Source organism: Blennius ocellaris, assembly GCF_963422515.1.
Source record: "Blennius ocellaris genome assembly, chromosome: 3".
NCBI lineage: Eukaryota > Metazoa > Chordata > Actinopteri > Blenniiformes > Blenniidae > Blennius > Blennius ocellaris.
The window spans coordinates 26,614,834-26,633,919 of record NC_137652.1 but is presented as its reverse complement, the minus strand read 5'-3'; the positions used below and the strand labels follow the sequence as shown (position 1 = coordinate 26,633,919).

Below are 19,086 nucleotides of genomic sequence, written 5' to 3'. Positions count from 1 at the left end.
GATTGTGGGAGGAGTCAAAGGGGAGGAGCCTACCTTGATTGGGATTGGCTGAACCCGATGACATCGGTAAAAATTGGAAAAGAATTAAAAAAAATGTTCTACCTAAACACTTTTTTTCTGGTTTACACAACAAATTAGGGAAATATTTCAGCAGATGTACATATTCTGTTTTACGAAGAAAGAACTGCGCTTGGTTTATTTAAACACGTCCTAAAATAATCTAAATATTAATGATGAAATTATTTATTGTGTCAATATTTTTATTCAAGTAGTTCTGATGCTTTCCTTTTGGTCTTTACAGTCAGCTGGTAATTGTTTTTGGTTTTTTTTAAACCTATTTAAACAAATATTAAATTTATAAAAACACCAAGTCAAAATATTTTTCCAATTATTTTTCATGCACAAAGTTGGTCAAACATTTCGGCTGGAGTCATAGCTATTAAATGTTAGTAAGAAGGAATACAGTCATTGTTTGATTTTGCTCTTAATCTGTTGAAGAAAGATCACATCTAAAGTTTGACTCTGTGGTGGCCTCTGCTCTCCACTACGCTGCCGTGTGCTGGGCCCCGGGCAGCACGGAGCGGGACAAGCTGGTCAGGAGGGCCAGCTCCGTCCTGGGCTGACCCCTGGACTCTGTGAAGGAGGTGAGCGACAGGAGGGTGGTAGTTAAGGCCACCTCCATCATGGACAACACCACCCACCCACTGCACGGGACTGTAGAGGAGCTGAGGAGCTCTCTCAGTGGCAGACTGAGACACCCTCAGTGCAGGACGGAGCGCTACAGCAAGTCCTTCATCCCCACTGCTCTTAGACTGTACAAGACTGTAAAGTAACATGCAATACTATGTGCAATAGCCCCTGCATCTATACCACTTTACGTCACTTTATCTACGTCACTAATTGACCACTTGTACTAGGACTGACCCTGCACTGCCAACACTGGTATTATTTTTTACCATAGTATGTTTATTGTACTTTTATTCTACACTTTGCTCCCCCCCCCCCCCCCATCATAGTTTAATTTCCTTGTATTTCATCTTACTGTATAGTTTGCTCCCCTTAGAACTTATTATACTTTATTATAGTCTGTGATTTTTATCTTATTTTTATTTTACTCCTATTTTATTTTATTTTTTACTTATTACTTTCTACTGTAAATACCTTTGGCCCTTAGAGTTCTTGATAGTCATTGTATATACGATACCTCTATTCTTATCTAACTGCACATTTCTTGTCTTTCCTACTCATGAGTGTCCTTAAGAGCAGAATGTAACAAGTACATTTCTCCTTTGTGAGATCAATAAAGGCTAATCTTATCTTATCTTAAAGGTTTATTGAAAATTTACGTAAAAAAGGAAGAAATACACAGTGTTATAACAGGACATTTAAAGGTGTTAAAAATGCATGTGAACATAATGAAAAATTGTTGAAACAATATTTACAAGCTTGTCTGGCAAACCAAACAATAGACTATGAGTGTGATGGGATCAAAAGGATAAAGCAGAAATTAATTCATTAAAAAAAAGACATCTATATTGAATGTGATGACTTTGAGAAGTTAAATTTAAAGCGTGGGTCTATTCCAGTCGACGAGACGACATTCCTTCTCCAGTTGGGATTCAAACCAGGGTCCCTCAAACTCAAGGTCAACGTTCAAACTGATGCACAAAGATACTGTGCATAAAGACTTCAATGGCTCCTGAAATAAAATACCCACAAAGCCTTAAAAAGAAAAAAAAAGAGGCACAAATTAAAACTATTATGGAGATAAATACAAAGGAGGAGGATTAAACGTGGACGGGAGCGTCAGAAGAAGTTCTCCAGGCGGATCTTGAAGGCGTTCTCCTGGTGCCTCGCGGCGATCCGGTGGCGGAGCAGCAGCTCCACGTACGGCGGCCAGAACGTTCGGTCTATGGTCACGTAGGGGTCGTGAGGCGTGTTGAGGACCTTGTTCATGAGCACCTGCAGACGCAGCACATTGAGCAATGCGAGACGTGTTCCAACCGCAATGCACCAATCAGTGTTTGTGTAGAGAGCGTCCAAAAGACGCGGACCGGGAAATAACAGGTCCCGGATCCCTTTAAGGATCAGAAACCACCACCTTCTAAATCCTCGGTTGGAAGACCTCATGTCAGTATATTTAGAAGTTCAATATTAGAGGTTGTCGAGACAAGTTCAATAAAACTTGGTGCCTTTTTCTGTCTTTAGTCAATGCTAGGTCATCTTGGGAAGACTAATTCTATATTTGACAGTCAGGATGTTAGTAGGTTATACACAACATCATGTACAGTAGAACACTGTAGTCCCTTTTGATATTTATGTTTACATATTATACATATAATTCACGTGGTTTCATTATTTTTTTCCACTTCATTCATGGTTACTTATTTGTCTGGTATGTTTTTATTTCTATTGTCAATTTGAGCATTTTTTTGTTACTGCCATATCATAAATGATGTTATTGTGTTTGTTGTACGTTGAGGAGAATGTATACAATGTTAATAATCTAATAAAAATATATGGAAAAAACAGGTAAGGATAAAAATAAATGATCTCAAAAAATGTTCACTGAAACAAGCCGGTCAAAGACTGAGAGGTGAGTGTGAGGCTCAGGGACATGACGGTGGAAAAACCCACCTCCAGCATTTCGTTGAGCGAGATCAGGTCTTCGGTGATCTCGTACTCCACGTTCTGAAGGCGAAAGCAAATGGCAGTGAGTCGCGCGGCGGAGCGCGAATGAAGAAACTGTTTCACGCGAGAAAAGAGCAGCTCGCCTTCTTCTTCTTGGCGTTGACGCCGACTTCCTTCTGGAGAGACGGAACGTGCTTCTCCAGCACGTCTCCCAGGCAGGACGTCAGCTTCTCCTGGTACGACTTCATCTTCCGGAGCTTTTCCTTGGTGAGCTGCAGCACACTGCCACGGGGCGAACGCAGACTTTTGGAATCTCTTCACGTCTGGTTGCGCTGCTGAAATGCCTCCGACTCACCTGAGCACCGGCGCCTTCTCCCTCTCCGCTTTCAGTCGCTCCACGTGATCCCTGGCAGCTGCGAAGACCCTTTTCTTCTCCTCCAACAACTTCTGTTCTCTGGGAAACAGGGCACAACACTTTCAGAACGGAGCGTCTGGATAGACGGCGTGTGGCGACCAGGGGACCGAGATGGAGACGTACATTTCTTTAGTCTCTCTCAGTTTGTTGATCCGGGCTTCGTAACAGGAAGCCACCATCTCCAGTTCATTGCACAGCTTCAGCATCTGTGGAGAGGAAAAAATGGGAGCGGATGAATAAAGGAGGCATTTATTCTCAGGTTTGAAGCGATAATAGGATTTTCTCGCGCAGACATACCTCCGCTCTTCCAGCTTGAAGCAAAATTTCAGCACTGGCTGACAGAACTGGGTGAACAAAACAGACAGTGAACACGTTTTGCCTTCAATAGCGACTGGAAGTGCACAACATCCCAACGGGGACTTACACTGCGGCTCGGCGCTCAGCCACTGCTTCAGCTCAGCTTCTGTGGCCAGGAATCTATTCACAGACTGTCCGAGGACATCGAGCACAAGAAACAAAACAAACAAACAAACAAAAATGATTATCACAGAGGAGGGAAAAAAAGATACGAACGAAACTGAAATTTCAGGGAAATGTTTTGCCTCTCGGTCGCTGAGGAATGAATACAAGCTTTCTTAACCATTTTATAATAATAATTACATATAAAGCGTCTTTCATACAGCTCAATCTGCTTCATGGAACAACTTTATTTATTTCCCACCTTTGTTTACGCAGAGCTTTAAAGACATATTCATAGACGCTTCAACATTTAAAGTAAATCTGGTTATATATCGAGTTGTTTCATCAAACACAATTTAGAGTTTTATCTTCAAATTATCTCTCTATTATTCACAGAAGCTGTCGGCTGCACACATTTCTCTGCGATAAATGTTAAAAGTATGAATGAAAAGTGTGACATATATCCGTTACAGCTGCTTTTGTCAGCGTAGACAGTTTATTCTGCCTTGAATGGAGGAAAACATATTTAATAAATGTCAGCCAGTGGCGACAAGTCATAAATAAACAGTAGTCCCGTTTGCTCCGAGTCAAACCTCTATGAACCGAGCCGTTATTGTTACCTGCAGTCTTCACCGTGTCATTTACAGGTCAGCTTAAATCTCACCCAGTGTCGTACAAAACCACAGATTTAAGCTCTTTTGTTTATGTTTTAAACATACTTTTAGATTTTGAATACTTTCTTATACATCATTTACCAGCTTACGACCTTTTACTGTTTCAGGCATGTTTTGATCTCTCGGTTTGATGTTATTTCCTTTCATCACTCTAGATATTTGCACGTTTCTTTTGTAAGTGTGCACTCATACACACAAGTTATAACATTAGAATAGTTTGAAAGAACGCGTGTAACAAAGCATCAAATGCAAACAAAAGCACATTCATCGTTTCAAGGACGAGTAAAGCACAGAATTATTTCAATTTAATATTCTCACCTGTTCTTGTGGATTTTCATTGAAATCGGGTTCACTCAGTATCATCTCATTCTGAAGCTGCAACACAAGACGGGAAAACACCATTGAAACTTGGGATCAACAGATTAATCGGGCGGATTATAGCCATTAGAGAATAATCAGTAATAATAATCAGTAATCGGCCAAAACACACCGATATTCACACTCCTTTTTCACGAACAATAATAAAAAAAGGGCTTCCTGATGCCTCTTTGTGTCATTCACACTTGGCTGATAAGTCAGATCGTCCTCCGTCCAGGCTCTCATCGCCACGGTAACCAAACGTCACCATCTTTGATGTGACGCGACAACGAACGTCATGACTAATCGACGCATTTAAGTTGACCAGCACTAAAGATTCCCATCTCGGTCTGTCCACCTGTTGAAGTGACCTTGAGCAAAACACTGAACCCCCAAATTATTCCCATTGGTACCTTGCGTGGCGCCAGCCTCCACTGGCGTGTGAATGTGTGTGTGAACGGGTGAATGTGACCAACGACCTAAAGTGTTTTGAGGGCTGCACAAGTGTGTGATCGACCGGTGACCCGCCCACGATGTACGCTGCCTTGCTCACTACGGACGGGGTCAGCTCCAGCCCGCCGTGACCCTGAGGTTCAAGATAAGATAATTACTTTATATGTGTGTTATATACTGTTTCTAAAGTCTTTTAGAAGAGGGATGGATGGGTCCTTCCAGGCCAACGCTTTACTGCATCAGGTCACAAGACGAACATGGCAGGAGGACGCCACGTCTAATAAATGATCACCACCAACATGACGGTGTCAGCATCACCTCCCATCATGAGAATAAGCGCTGCGGTGATGAACATAATACGGATTGACAATAGAAGAAGTGCAGATTCGTGGATTAAGACGAATGTTTACCTTTTCCATGTGGATGAACTGCTCCTCACAGAGGTTCATCAGCTCGGCCTGAGCCGCCTGAGAGAGCTGCCCCCCCGCCTGCCGGTCCCAGCTCACCTCCGCCTGGAACAAACGCACAGCCACTCAGTGTCCTTCCGTTTAAGTCCCTTTTTTTAACTTAAAGTTCATCAAATAAAGCTGGACGACTGAACGAATGCAGTCTGAGTGAATTCAGTCCGAGTTCACAGAAAGACCGCGAGTTTTATTTTTTTTATTTTTTACGTGCACACATTAAGATACGGGATGAATTAATGCACGAGACGACGCACGGACTCACCATAATGATAGAAATGTGACTTTTTAATCCGCCAAACGGACCAAAACAACAAACACTGCTTCCTTTTCAAAATACCGCCAGCACTGATGACGTAGCACGCACGAACGAGTGGCTGATGACGCACGACGTAGCTGCGCGCGGCTGCGCAGAACGGGTGGGGGGCGTGGTCATAATGAGCGCTTTCTGCATTTTTACTGTTTATTTTATGACAGATTAACAACAGGACAAATTGTATTCACCTCTAACAACGAGACGGAGAAAGAAAGAAAGAAAGAGAGAGAGAGAGAGAGAGAGAGAGAGAGAGAGAGAGAGAGAGAGAAAGAAAGAAAGAAAGAGTCACATTTCATGGTGGAGGCTTTGAGTTTCCGTACAAGTTTCATGAAGTAGAGTTCTACTTTTTCAATTGAGAAAATGTAAATTTAGAACTTGTGAAGAAAAAGTGTGTTTTCCCCCCACAATATTTACAACAACAAAAACATGGACATCCGGAATAATAGATTTAAAGAAGAATATGCTTTTTGGCATAAAGTTATCTAACAGTTAAAACAACAAGTTTTTCCAATAAAAAGTCAAATGATTTTTAATTTTAATATGAATGAAATCACACAGTTTACAGGCAGCCCCAATAGAAATGAGTAACAACAAAATTTCATATCTCGGTTTTTCTTAAATATGCCGGTCTCCAAGTGAATAAATCTACTTACACTCAAACTTTATTGATCTGGGTCCAGACTCTAGGACAATAACAAAACATGTGTTTGAGACTAAAAATGACCTGAATGTGATTGTGTGTGACCGTTGGTGGTCTATACTCGTGAGGGTACACATGTACCTCGGCCCTCATACTGACCTCATACTGACCTCATACTGACCTCAGGGATTTTGAAGGTGAAATAAACCCAAAGTTTGATGATGTTTTCAAATATCAGCTTTTGAATTTCAGTACTTTTCCATCTTCCAAAATTTTTCTTCTAACTGCTTTAAAGTATGAAATATACCTATTTGATGATCCACAAATCATTTTTTTGATTTATACCACTTCACACAAGTCGGGGCTGTGAAGTCCTTGAACTGATCCCAGGTGAGTTTGAGTTTGAGTCAGAATACATCCTGGACAAATCACGATCATTCGAATACATCTGAGCTGAAAAATCATCACACCAGAGCTATTTTGCAGTTTGTATTGGTTGGGCTGAAGCTGGTCCCATATGCATTTTTTTTTATTTTTCATATATTTTTTTTGCACTGTGGGTCAACTACCTCGAAAAATCCCACAGAGGGAAAACATGCAAATGCCACAGAGATTGAATCATTCCAGGCGAACGTGTTAACCGCTGCACCGCCACACGGCCAGACGTACTGTACATGTACTGCACACAAACTCTATGATTTAACACCCTCTCACACTATTAAACTCCTACATGACCCATACAGTATATCTACTTTAACCTTCGTGTAAATGTGTGTGATCAGATTTGGGTGACGTGCAGGAGTCCCTGCAGTGTCCGGTGCTCACCAGCAGGTGGCTCCCTTCCCATCATTCCACAGAATATAAACAGGGAGCTGCAATTCACAGCTTTTCGTCACCTATGGTCACGTGTTTTGTTTTGTTTGTTTGTTTGTTTGAACATTGTTCAAGTTTTTTTTTGCAAGAGTCAAAAAAGAAAAAAGGTTCTCTCAAAAAGTCTGTTTTGAAATACCAGGCATTTGAAAGAATACATCTTCACACGTTTGCCATTTCACTGTATTTATTTTATTATCACAAACCCTCATCTCTTCGATTTTATGAATAACTTCCCCAGATGGCTCCTCAATTACCACATTTGTTGCTGTCTTTACATTACCCACCCATATTTTCTTTGGGGGGACATATTTACGTGTTGCTTAATGACTTGCCGGATTATTTCTAATGTTTTGGGACTTTCTTTACACTCTTGCTTCACATCCCTGATTAGAAATATCAGCCTCTTAAAGTTGGTGCCGTTTAGACTGAATTCATTTTCAGAGTTTAAGCAGCATCGTCAGCCGTGGAGGGGATGTGTTTACCACTAACCAGCCTCCACTACAAACATTTAATCATTACATAAGTATTAATCAGGCTGAGCAGTCGTTTCATCTACCTGCAAGACTTTTGATTACCTCTCTGACATATCAATGCATCTGATTGGTGTTCTGCAGCCTTGCAGTGGCAGTTGGTAAAGAAAATGCTCCTGTGTTTCCAGAAGCATAATGCAGCCTTGTTGCAACTGTTTCTCCTCTTGGACTCTATTTCTCTTTATTTATAAGCTACATATATTCTCTTCTTTGGATGTATTCATGTTAAAATAAACTCAGATTTGCTGCAGCAGAACAGTTTATTCCAAATCCTCGAGCCTATTCTTCCTGGATGTTTGGTTTTAATACAGTGAACCTCCAGCAGCAGCAGCAGCAGCAGCAGAAGGGTCTCAGGAAATATATTCTCAGTCGTTTTATGTTTTCCAGCTACAGCCTCTAAAAATCACACAGCCTTGATTATTTGAATGATCAACTAGAATTTGATTAATATGCAAATTTTCTGAACAAACCGTTCCATTTGAGCCTTCAGCGCAGCCTAATTAATCAACAGTTAAAGGAAATTAATACATACATCAATTCTGTCAGGAACATGCTTAGTTCAATCGCCCGTAAAATTGAAGTTTGAAGTATTAACTGGCTCCACAGGAAGGCCATGATTAAAACTCTACATTTCGGCTCTATTTAGATATATAGAGTGATTTAACTCCAGGCAAATATAAAGTCATTTACAGATCTCCACTTTATACTTCTTCAGCAATAATAATAATAATAATAATAATAATAATAATAATAATAATAATAATAATGACAATATTTGAAGATTGTTTCTCATTTTTTCTTCCTTATTTGTCCTGTTTTTCAGCTGACAAGGTGAGAAACATCTACCTAATTCATTTTAATGCTCTTTCTGTTGTCACTCCACCAGTGCCTCAAATATTAGTTTGCACTTTGCACCTGACACAGTTTTCCACAAGGTGCAAATAATAAAAAGAGGGAGGGATAGAGAGAGAGGTGGGGGAGCAAGGGAGAGAGAGAGAGCATTAACAGGGGAGGAAAAGAGATGAAAAGAGAGAGGGCTGTACTATTGTTTCAGTAGGGACTCATGCATCAAACTTCAATTTTCCGGACGATTGAAGTAGTGATTTTTTTTTTTCCTATCTTGAAGTGAAATACTGAAATACACTTAAGACCTCCAGATTAATTACCACGAAGTGGTCCCTCAGACTGTAGTATTACTTATCACCGGGCCTGCCTGACAAGTCCTCATAAAATAAGCAAGTGAAATCCATAAACTGAGCCTGCCTTAACACTCCCTCCCTTCATAAATATGCTTGATTCAGAATCTGGCTATCTCTCCGCGCGCGCGCGGGCGCACGCACACACACACACACACACACACACACACACACACACACTCACACACACACGCACACAAATAAGTTTGACATGTTCATATTTGCAGGTCAATTTAAAAAATAATTGAATTAAATCGATTTTTTTTTTAATGGCGGCTTACCTTATATGTAAACCTCCATAAATACGAACGTCGCTTCTTTACTTTATCCTAATTTACATGTATAAAGAGTATAAATAAATAAACATTTCTTCAGAGGCATTTGCAGGCAATGAATAGGTTCTCCTATCTCCTTTCAGATAAACTATTTATAAATGACAACCCAGCCACAGGATTAATTACGGCTGTTGACACATCGTGACATTACAATCTGCTATAATCCACACTATTTATAAATGCAAAATGAGGGGATAAAGTGTCACAGAATATTTTTATAGGACTAATTTGCCTGCAGAGAATTTACAATAGCATCGGTCATGTAAAGTGATTACAGGTCTGTAAACTCATTCAGGTGGACCCGAATAAATAAATATATATATAAATTAAAACAGTACCAAAAAAAAAGAAAGAAAGAAAGAAAGAAAGGAGCGAGCACATAAAAACACAGCACAGAAGAAGACAGCTCTACTTATCGTCTGCGTTAACAAAGAGGGGTTAAACGGGAGGTTTCCCTTTGAGTTCTCACATCAGCGTGTTTTCAGCTTCATTAAACTTCTTAAAAACAAAAGACGCAAAAAGGCAAAAAAGAGGCAGAGGAGAGAAAAGAAGAAGAAGAGGAAGAAAAAAAAAAACCCCGATGAGAAGAAAACAAACAAACAAAAGGCTCCCTAACCAGACTTTTGGCATAAATGTCACAGTCCAAACTCTTTATGGCTCCCTACTTAACATTAAAAACACTTTCAACAAAAATCCATTTCTTGTTTAGAAAACGCTTTTTGGACAGAAGTCAAACATATTATTCCAGGGCCTAAGAAGCAGAGAAAGACAAGCGGCTCACAGAAAAGGGGCAGTTTCATTGTAATTCATTGACTTGTTCAAAACGCCAGGCGAAGAAAGGGCCCGAGACATTAATAGCCGCAGATGCCCTCGTGAAGGGAGAGTCTATGTAGGCATTATGGCCTTTGTTCGCGCCCAGTTAAACTGTTTAAAAGGAGGGTTAACTCAATCCATCAAATTGTCTGAAATTGTGAGGAAATTTCTGAAACCATATGGCTTCCAAACGTTTGCGTCCTTTCTGTGCGGTGGGACACACTTGTCTCAGTATTGGAGCCTGCGGGGGATCGGCCCTGCGCCTTTGTGGCTCGTCCCATCAGGGAACGCTGCTCATTTGTCCCCACTTTTCATGCTTTACGCACAAAATTACGGCCCCAGTACGGCAGAACAAAAAAAAAAAAAAAAAAAAAAAAAGAGCCTCTATAGAGGACCCGGGGAAACTGGCCCAAAACTTTGTGTTTTTTTGTGGCATCCTCGTCTTTTTTTCTCCCCGGCACCAGATTTGTGTTTCTCACATAAATTTTTGCCACGAATGGGGAAACACGTCTGCGGGTCAAGAAGCCACGATACGCATTTAGCGCGTGAAAGGGGTTGTTAGATTCCGGGCCACAAAATGTTTAGAGCGTCGTAGTAGAAAAGGACACAAAAGAGACAAAATAGTTCAGCATAATAACTCTAAATAGGAGGCTTTTGATGCGCTCACACGCACAGATTTGGCACCGAGATCATTTTTTCTATGCTCAATTAAGAAAAAAAAGAAAAAGAAAGAAAAAAGAAAACATTGTTCACAATAATAAAAAATAAAAAAACAACCTCGGCATTAATCCAAGAATTACAACGTAAAGGAAATATTCAGAAAAGCAATTTTTATTCCCATAGTAGCCTATTTACATTACAGTCTGTGCATTGGTTTTTCAAATAATGTCCTGATTTTAGAAAGGCACTTACAGGTGTACAAAACATAACAAAATTTTTATAACTGTAAATCTATTGTATCCAAACAATAACTCTAAAAAGTAGCCTACAGCTCGTCAAAATCACCGCAATATTAATTCACCGCTTGCGCGTCGTCGTCGCTGGAGCGTTCCCGTTAAGACGCAGAGCCGCGAATGTCCGAGTTCACCTTTCCGATCGTCGTCATCATCATCATCATCATCATCATCATCATCATCATCATCATCATCATCATCATCATCATCATCATCATCATCATCATCAACACCATCATCATCATGCACTGCAGCTTCGGGACGCCCAATATGAACTGAAGTCGGAGGTTTACAGCCAAAAAGATGAAGAAGAGGAAGAGGAGGAGGAGGATGAGGAGGAGCATCGTGTCGGCAGTGACAGTGACTCGATGGCGATTTGGCTCACAGATAATAATAATAATAATAATAATAAAAAAAGAAAAATAGAAAAGAAATTTAAATTAACAGAGAAAAGAAAGGAAAAGTAAAGTAAAAAATAAATAGACAATGATCACAAATCAAATCATGCATTTACATGCAAAAATATGGAAACATGGAGGATTTTCGCCGTGGTGTGTGAGGCCTGATGCTGAAACAGGTGTGTGTGTGTGTGTGTGTGTGTGTGTGTGTGTAGACCTGTACTGTAACATAAAAGCCCAAACCAAATGAAAATAAAATATCCTTTTAGACCATATTGCTTTGATCGAACGGAGTAAGAGTTTGTTAATGAATACATAGTAAAATACCACTGCATATTTCTTGTTCTGTGTTCATGCTTCACTATGAATAGGTCTATCTGCGCCGATATAAAAGTCATTACATTTTGGTACATGTTCTGAGATATGGTATACAATATAAGCAGTAAGTTACAAGTCCTCGCTGGGGTCTTTTTTTTTTTTGTTTGTTTGTTTTTTTTTTTCATCGTCTTTTTGTGTCCGTTGACCTTCCAGCCCCTCGCCGCGCCATCAGTCATCCACATCAATCTCCACGTCCTCGTCCTCCGAGCACTCCTTGCTCGTTGTGTGGTCTGAGAACGGAGACAGCGGCGACGTCCTCAGTTTCTGAGCGAGCTCGCGCTCCTGCGGGCCTCCCCGCGCCGGGGACTCGCCTCGCGGGTGGCCCAGCGTGCCATTGGCGCATTTCTCCAGGTCCGCCAGCTTGGCGAGCTTGTCCAGGGGGACCTGGCCGACGGCCTTGGCCGACTCCACGTCGGCCTTCATCTCCTCCAGGTCCCGTTTTAGTTTGGCCCTCCGGTTCTGAAACCACGTGATGACCTGCGCGTTCGTCAGGCCCAGCTGCTGCGCGATCTGGTCCCGGTCTGCGGGGGACAGGTACTTCTGGTAAAGGAAGCGCTTCTCCAGCTCGTAGATCTGGTGGTTGGTGAACGCAGTCCGAGACTTCCGACGCTTCTTCGGGGTGGTTCTCTGTCCGAACAGAGTCATCCCGTCCCGGCCTGTGAGGGGGTGAGAGGATGAGGAGAGGCTGAGTGAAAGGATGCGCCCGCTGCGCTCCGTGCGCGTAAAAGCAGCCCGAGCCCAGAAATAAGCGTGAAAACGTTACTGTGCGAGAAGCACAAATGCCCCGGTTCTTGAGGGAATAGGTACTTAGAAGAATATTACACAGACACCACTGGGAAATACTGAGCACCAGACACAAGAGGCCATCAAATTAAAGAAACGCGGTGGCGATTTATTTCTTTGAGGACCGGCTTGGAACAATTAACACGTCTTTGTTCGATTTGCTATTTAAAACATAAAATACGCACGAGTAAAAAAAATTAATAAATAAATACTTTGACTTATTTAACAAGCCTATTATTATTTCATCTATACTCACAACAAAATACTAACCACCAACAATATAATCCGTCTGGCTCAGGCCCTGGAATAAGATTTTTTTTTTGTATTTTTCCGAAAATTGAATTTTAGTCTCAGGATGTATTTATTTATTTATTTATTTTTACCTTCCGCAGCCTGCAGCACGCTGACTTCCAGCCCCTTGAAGGTCTTGCTGGCGAGCTCCTCCAGCGCGCAGAGCGGCGAGGTCTGGTTGAGCAGAGCGCGGCTGGACAGGGGGATGCTGGACGGACGGTGCTTCTCAGACGACGAGATGAGATGAGCTGTGCCGCAAATTGTGTAACTTCGTTTCACGGACGGTTTGTTGAGGATGTCCTCGATGCTGAAGGGGGTCAGCGGCTTGTTGGAGTTGGCAGGAGGCGGCAAGTGGTCCAGCGGACTTCGCCTCCTGTTTTCCACTGCATCACATTTGGCCACTTCTTTGGATGTCATCATTGGTTGTACGCAAGAGTTTGTTGTTTTTTTTTTTGTTTTTTTTAGGACCGCAGTTGGGATATTTCGGCTTTTAAAAAAAAGAAGCGAGGCGATCGAGGAGGGGAGGAAAACCAACAAGAAAAAAGTCACATAACAAATCGAAGGGAGGAAAAATCACACACACGCACACATTCACACACACACGCACAAAGAAAGACAAGGAGGGGAGAATGAGGAGGAAGAAAATCTTATTCCAAAGTGGGATGTGTTCAAAGTGTCGATCCTCGGGAGCAGCGCAAGTCCGCAGGAGTGAGATGCCTCCTTGAAAATGGCGAGGTCCAAAGAGTTGACGATTACTAACAAGTTATCATTGATTGGTAGGTAATCAATTATCTCCAGTGGCACTTTCGCCCTCTTCCCTTTCACTCTTTGACTATGTTGCAGTCCAGTGCGGGGCTTTTTGCGACTGGGGGTGTCCCATTAATTAGGACGCATGGCTGGAAGGAGGAGGAGCCCGGCGGAATTATAATGCTTTGTGCTCTTATCATCTTTGGTCTAATTTAGTCGTGTGGTGAGATACCAGAATAGGTATATGGGGTAAATGAGGGGTAGCAGAGAGAGAGAGAGAGAGAGGAAGAGAGAGAGAGAGGAGAGAGAGAGAGAGAGAGAGAGAGAGAGAGAGAGAGAGATGGGGTGAGAAAAATCACAATCTGTAGCCCATTTATGCCATTTTACGCGTTAAAGTCCAGCTCAGCAGCACTTGTTTTTCTTTTTTTATTTAAAAAAAAAATATTGGGATTGTCTGGATGCTTTACTTGACATGCAGCAGCTTTAGTCAGAAGGATTTTCTCCTCGACCCAAAGCGTGGATGATCCTTTGTTTTGTAAAGGTAATGTAGAGCTGGGCCATATATCAGCTCTGATGATTCCTCCTCTGGGGCGGAGAGAAGGAGCAGCATGCATCCCTCTCAGCGACTCCACACCGGGCCATAACTCAGGCGAAAAGGCTCCTTTTATATCATCCGAGAAATATTTCATTTCCTTCTCAAAACTCCCCGCGTCCTCCACGTCTGACGTGATAGGTGATGGCTTCCTTTTCATTCCATTTTGGGACAATTCGGGCTTTTTACACTAAAATCGAGTTTTTCTAACAAATGTTTCAATTATTATTATTATTATTATTATTATTATTATTATTATTATTATTATTATTATTATTATTATTATTATTATTATTATTTTTATTATTATTATTATTATTATTGTTTTGTTGTATTTTGTGTTGTTAATGCATTTTGTTTTGTTACTGTTAGTTTGGATTAGTTTTACATCTAAAATCCGATCAAAATGATGTCAATTATTTTTGCTGTTATCATGTTGCAAACAGCAAACGAGGTGACGTTTATGAAGAGAGTAAATACTGTATTTTAAACTAATTCTATTTATTGAAACATCGGGTGTTTGTATTCGTTTTTATATATATTTTTTTTTTTTTCATTTCAATATGTTGCTGTTTACTTGACTGTAACATTATAGAGAAAATAAAACCAAACAATACACTAAAAAGAGAAGCGATATAAATGAAAAATACAAGCAACTGGGGACTTTGAGTTAAAGCCTCCATTTATGTTTCTGTTTTTAAGAGGGGTAAAATAAGAGTTGCTGTCAGTTTGCAAAGGCCAATCTGAAGTTATGTGGCCAGTTTTACCTTATCAGGTTATGATGGGGGGAAAAAGGCAGATAATGAAGAATGGGATCTCTTTCTGACTGTTTTATTCAACTATAAGCAACTTTCCCATTTTAATTATCAGTTAGTTATTTAAAAGATATCTGTTTTTTTTAAATAGATACAATTATCAGGATAATATAATAAAAATACTTACACATATCAAGGCATTAACAGCTAACACACAAGCTTATTTAAACCAGTTTGATTAATGCATACTGTAATATAATACCTCATGAGGGATAATTTAGCTGCACAGAAACAGAGATGCTAATGATAGCAATGCTTCACGTTTCAACCCCTCACAAACATACATACAAATGTATAAACACAGTAAACAGGATTTGAATCCATCTTGCGAAAAATCAAATCCAAACGACCAAAATCTGCAAGAAATGTCAATGTTTGTGCTTCCAGAGGATTATGGGGTCCAGAGCCTATTTATTAAAAGACAGATATCTGTGGTGTTGTGTCATCTCGTCTGTGTCACGCTTGCCAAGGTCAACACCATGTCCTGCCTCCCAGCTCTCCTTTAGCCACTCAACTTAATCTCTTAAGTTACTAGACTGTGTGGCGGACGTTTTCTGGCAGGGACACTTCACACTGCTCCGCTGACTGGCCTGAAAACCACCCTGCCTGCACGCTATTGACTGTCACTGAGCTCCAACTGGTAATGATATTCTGGATTGACCCGAGAAGATTTGGTATTCAGTTTCTATCTGCAATAAAAAAAGAAAAAAAGCCTTAAAAAGCCAGATCTACCATAATCCGATACGTGTAATGCAGTTACGACGCTGTGTAATCCCTGCGTGCAGAACGACACGGCGACTGTGGCGCTTCCCAACCAGGTGTTGATTTAGGCCTTCCACACTGCGGTCTGTTAGCTTAAAGAGCCGGTCGGCGGTGTGCGTCTAGTGACCTGCTGCAGGAGGAGACACAGTGGTCACTGCAGGCTTAGGCTGCGATTAGACAGCTGCAGGGGTGGGGGGGGAACCGTCCACATTGTGGCCATTTTATGAGACCCCCCCCCCCCAAAAAAAAAAAAAAAAAGACGGGTGTCACGTCTCCGTTCTCCCAAAGGCCTGCCAGTTATCTCAGCTGACACGAGATGTAGAGAAACCTGGCTGGGATGTGTCTCTCTGTTTAAAACATGTACTGTATAAATCACCCGTCATTACCAGAGGTCACTGGCTGAGACACGCCATTGGATGGTTTCATCGCCAGGGCCAGTCTGGTTGGAGGAGAGTGGATTTATCTGGCAGTTGGATCTCTGGAGAGGCGGCCATATTTTATGTGGCTGGAGATGTAATAACAGGCCTCTGACAAATCCCCAACGGCCGGGCTATTCCTGCCTCGCAGTGCAGTGCCAGTGCTGCTGGAACAGCAGTCCAGAAGCAGCACCATTATCACTGTGATACACGTGGACTGCACCAAGCCTCACTACTCTCTTCTCGCCTTTTTCACACAGATTCTATGTTTTTTTTTTTTTTTTACACAAGGGTCCTTTTGAAGGCGGGAATTTTTACTTGTATGTGTTATAATTCTCTGAATTTTTCCAGCTGAACTCTAAAGAAACCCTACAAGTAACATAATTATAGAGACGAAACAACTGGGAAGTAAAAAAAAAAAAAAAAAGAAGATGAGGAGAGTCTCACCTGATCAGACCATTAGCCTCTGGTGGCTAATGTTAGCTATTTTAATAATTCAGGGGAACATTCGCATCATTTGTTTGACGATTACAAGACATGATCAGCGTTCCATTATCTATGCGCAATCCAAGATTGAGGAAATATCCAAACTCAACTTTATGGAATCCAAAACAAAGGTTTAATTTACAATTTTAGAAATATAACTTTATGAATGCGTCCCATTTAAAAACTGTGAGGTGAATTGTAAATTTTTATTGAATTTGAGCTGAGGTTTTTATTCATCTTCACAATTTTAAATTGCATCAGCTTCTTGATAACAAGCTAAAAATGAGCAACAGCACTAAAGGTTCACAAAAGCATAGAGATATATTTTGAAAATGAAAATAATGTATAAAAGAATGTTATTATAAATACCGAAGTACAGCAAATAAAAAACAAACACTATTATAGGCTCACTACTTAATAAAATTTTACTATTTCTGATGTAAATGTTCTTTCTTATTATCTTGTAAATATTGAAATTACGATAAAAATTTATTTTTGAAATATTGAATGAGCATAATGTGGGAGAAAATATCCATATTATTCCTAACAATGCTCCTTATAAAATATTTATAATGTGCTGATAATATAAACATAATATACATTATATAAAAATATGAAAAAAAGTTACACTACATTCATTTGAAGGGCCTTTGTTTTTCTTTAGTTGAACTTTTGCTTTTGCAGTGATTTTCGTTGTCTTTGCTAAGACATGCTGCTTTGACATTCCGAAACGAGTTAAAAAAGAAATCAGTAAATGAGAAGCCATCAGCACAACCTGCAAAAAGTCAAGGAAAAAAAACCAACTGGAATTAAAAAGAAACATTAGAAGAGGGTCAGTCACAATAGCCAATGAATTACAAGCCATGACAGTATCCTCAAGCAAGGAAAAGCAAAAACAGGTGCACAGTATCCCAAGAAATACAAGACGCAGAGAAAACGTGACCCCATGCAGAGAGCATAATGTTGAGTTATTCCCTCCTTAAAGAAAAAAAAAAACCTTTTCATGGGTGTCTGGCTGTGATAATACCAAAAAACACCCCCCCCTCCAAAAAAAAAAGTCTGGGCTGCTGTCCGACTACACAAAGACACATTCAGTCAATAAATAGTTTGACAACGGTGTTTTAATGGTGAAAATGTGCCAACATTGGTTCTTCTTGTCTGGTGATAGAAAGTGGACCCGGGGCCATGAGACCTGTTTACTGTGTGTCCTACCTGGTGGAACATTTGCTCATCCCACTCGGCTCTGGCAGCCAGTTAACAGACTGGCTGCACGCCCCTGATCGTACTGGTGTGGTTTGGGGCCTGTACACTTGTTGTTGGCGCCGCCTGAACATAAGCACCCCTAATTTACAGAAGGCACATTTTTTGAAACGGCACATATGTGGCCGTGGGAAAACGAGTCCACGCCACGCCAGTTCTGACCATTAAACATCCCACAAAAAAACATGCTCCATCTCAATTTTATTTATCCTCTCACAAGCTGTTGCCTTTATTTCTAAGGCGGCTTGTTTTACAATCACACTCCCACGTGCCCGTTTCCGGTTTGCCGTCCGCGGACGAGTCCCTCCACCGCACGGCGGACGCCACAGAGCCACGGCGGCGGATCGTGCTTCGCTTTGAATGTTCCTCCTTCCTCATCTCCACCTCAACATAAAACACAGTAAGCAGTGATGCTGAGGGATTGTGTTATTTGGAATGGCCAGGGTGGAAAAGATTACTCAATGCCTTTGGTAATAAAAACTGCCAGAGGAGAACTTGGGAGAATTATGACAGCAATCCTTTAGTTTTCGTTGGTGGAGGCTGTTTTCTTTTATTATTATTATTATTATTATTCGTATTTGATGCAAAGGAGGATAAAGAGACCTTGAGGTGAAAAACAGAAAATCCAATTTGTCACATTCAGAAGTGTAAATACCAGCTGCATTTCTGTTGATTACTCATATGAAAAATTGTGAATCAAACTGGATTTTTATGACGTGTTACTTACTGTTTATTGCTGCCTGCAATTACCTGCTCAGTGTTTTCTGATCCGCGATCCTTCATCCTCCCAAATATCTGTTCGGCTCCAACTTTAATCAGCTCAAAAGGAGATTAGAAAAGGCTCCAGAAATGTGGCTATGTTTGCTGTTTCGTAGCATTTAAAATGCAAAAATGTGTTTAAAATATGGTCAGACCGCAGGGCCACTCTAATTACAAGGAGTGGGTTTGGGTTGTTGTTAATCCAATGCCCATAGGGGCTTTTCCAATATGGCCGCATGGGACCAAACGCTGACAGGTCAGCTGTTCTTTCGGCGAGGAGAGGAATGTCTTTC

At 41.0% G+C, this 19,086-nt stretch overlaps 2 protein-coding genes across 2 annotated transcripts; both read right to left on the bottom strand.

Annotated features, from left to right (window-relative positions):
- Positions 1-1,372: 1,372 nt before the first annotated feature.
- On the bottom strand, positions 1,373-5,779 carry cenpk (centromere protein K). The gene is made up of 10 exons (XM_080520587.1): positions 5,716-5,779; positions 5,400-5,501; positions 4,498-4,554; positions 3,471-3,534; positions 3,344-3,390; positions 3,170-3,252; positions 2,987-3,085; positions 2,775-2,913; positions 2,638-2,691; positions 1,373-1,962 (listed from the first exon to the last, which is right to left on the bottom strand). Exons 1-10 carry the CDS (start codon positions 5,716-5,718, stop codon positions 1,807-1,809), a joined length of 804 nt encoding a protein of 267 aa, XP_080376713.1. The 5' UTR covers positions 5,719-5,779; the 3' UTR covers positions 1,373-1,806.
- A 5,243-nt stretch (positions 5,780-11,022) lies between these two features.
- Positions 11,023-13,769, bottom strand: lbx1b (ladybird homeobox 1b). Its single transcript, XM_080520585.1, has 2 exons — positions 13,049-13,769; positions 11,023-12,538 (listed from the first exon to the last, which is right to left on the bottom strand). The coding sequence occupies exons 1-2, from the start codon at positions 13,374-13,376 to the stop codon at positions 12,051-12,053; spliced, it is 816 nt and encodes a 271-aa protein (XP_080376711.1). The 5' UTR covers positions 13,377-13,769; the 3' UTR covers positions 11,023-12,050.
- Positions 13,770-19,086: the final 5,317 nt, after the last annotated feature.

What these genes read in the sequence shown, in the direction of transcription:
- cenpk (XM_080520587.1), bottom strand. An exon ending in AGTTCATCCACATGGAAAAG is followed by an intron (nt 4,555 to 5,399) that starts GTAAACATTCGT and finishes CTTGTGTTGCAG; the next exon opens with CTTCAGAATGAGATGATACT. An exon ending in ATGAAAATCCACAAGAACAG is followed by an intron (nt 3,535 to 4,497) that starts GTGAGAATATTA and finishes GTCCTCGGACAG; the next exon opens with TCTGTGAATAGATTCCTGGC.
- lbx1b (XM_080520585.1), bottom strand. Translation starts at nt 13,376, where the DNA reads ATGATGACATCCAAAGAAGTGGCCAAATGTGATGCAGTGGAAAACAGG. An exon ending in CGTGCTGCAGGCTGCGGAAG is followed by an intron (nt 12,539 to 13,048) that starts GTAAAAATAAAT and finishes ACCCCCTCACAG; the next exon opens with GCCGGGACGGGATGACTCTG.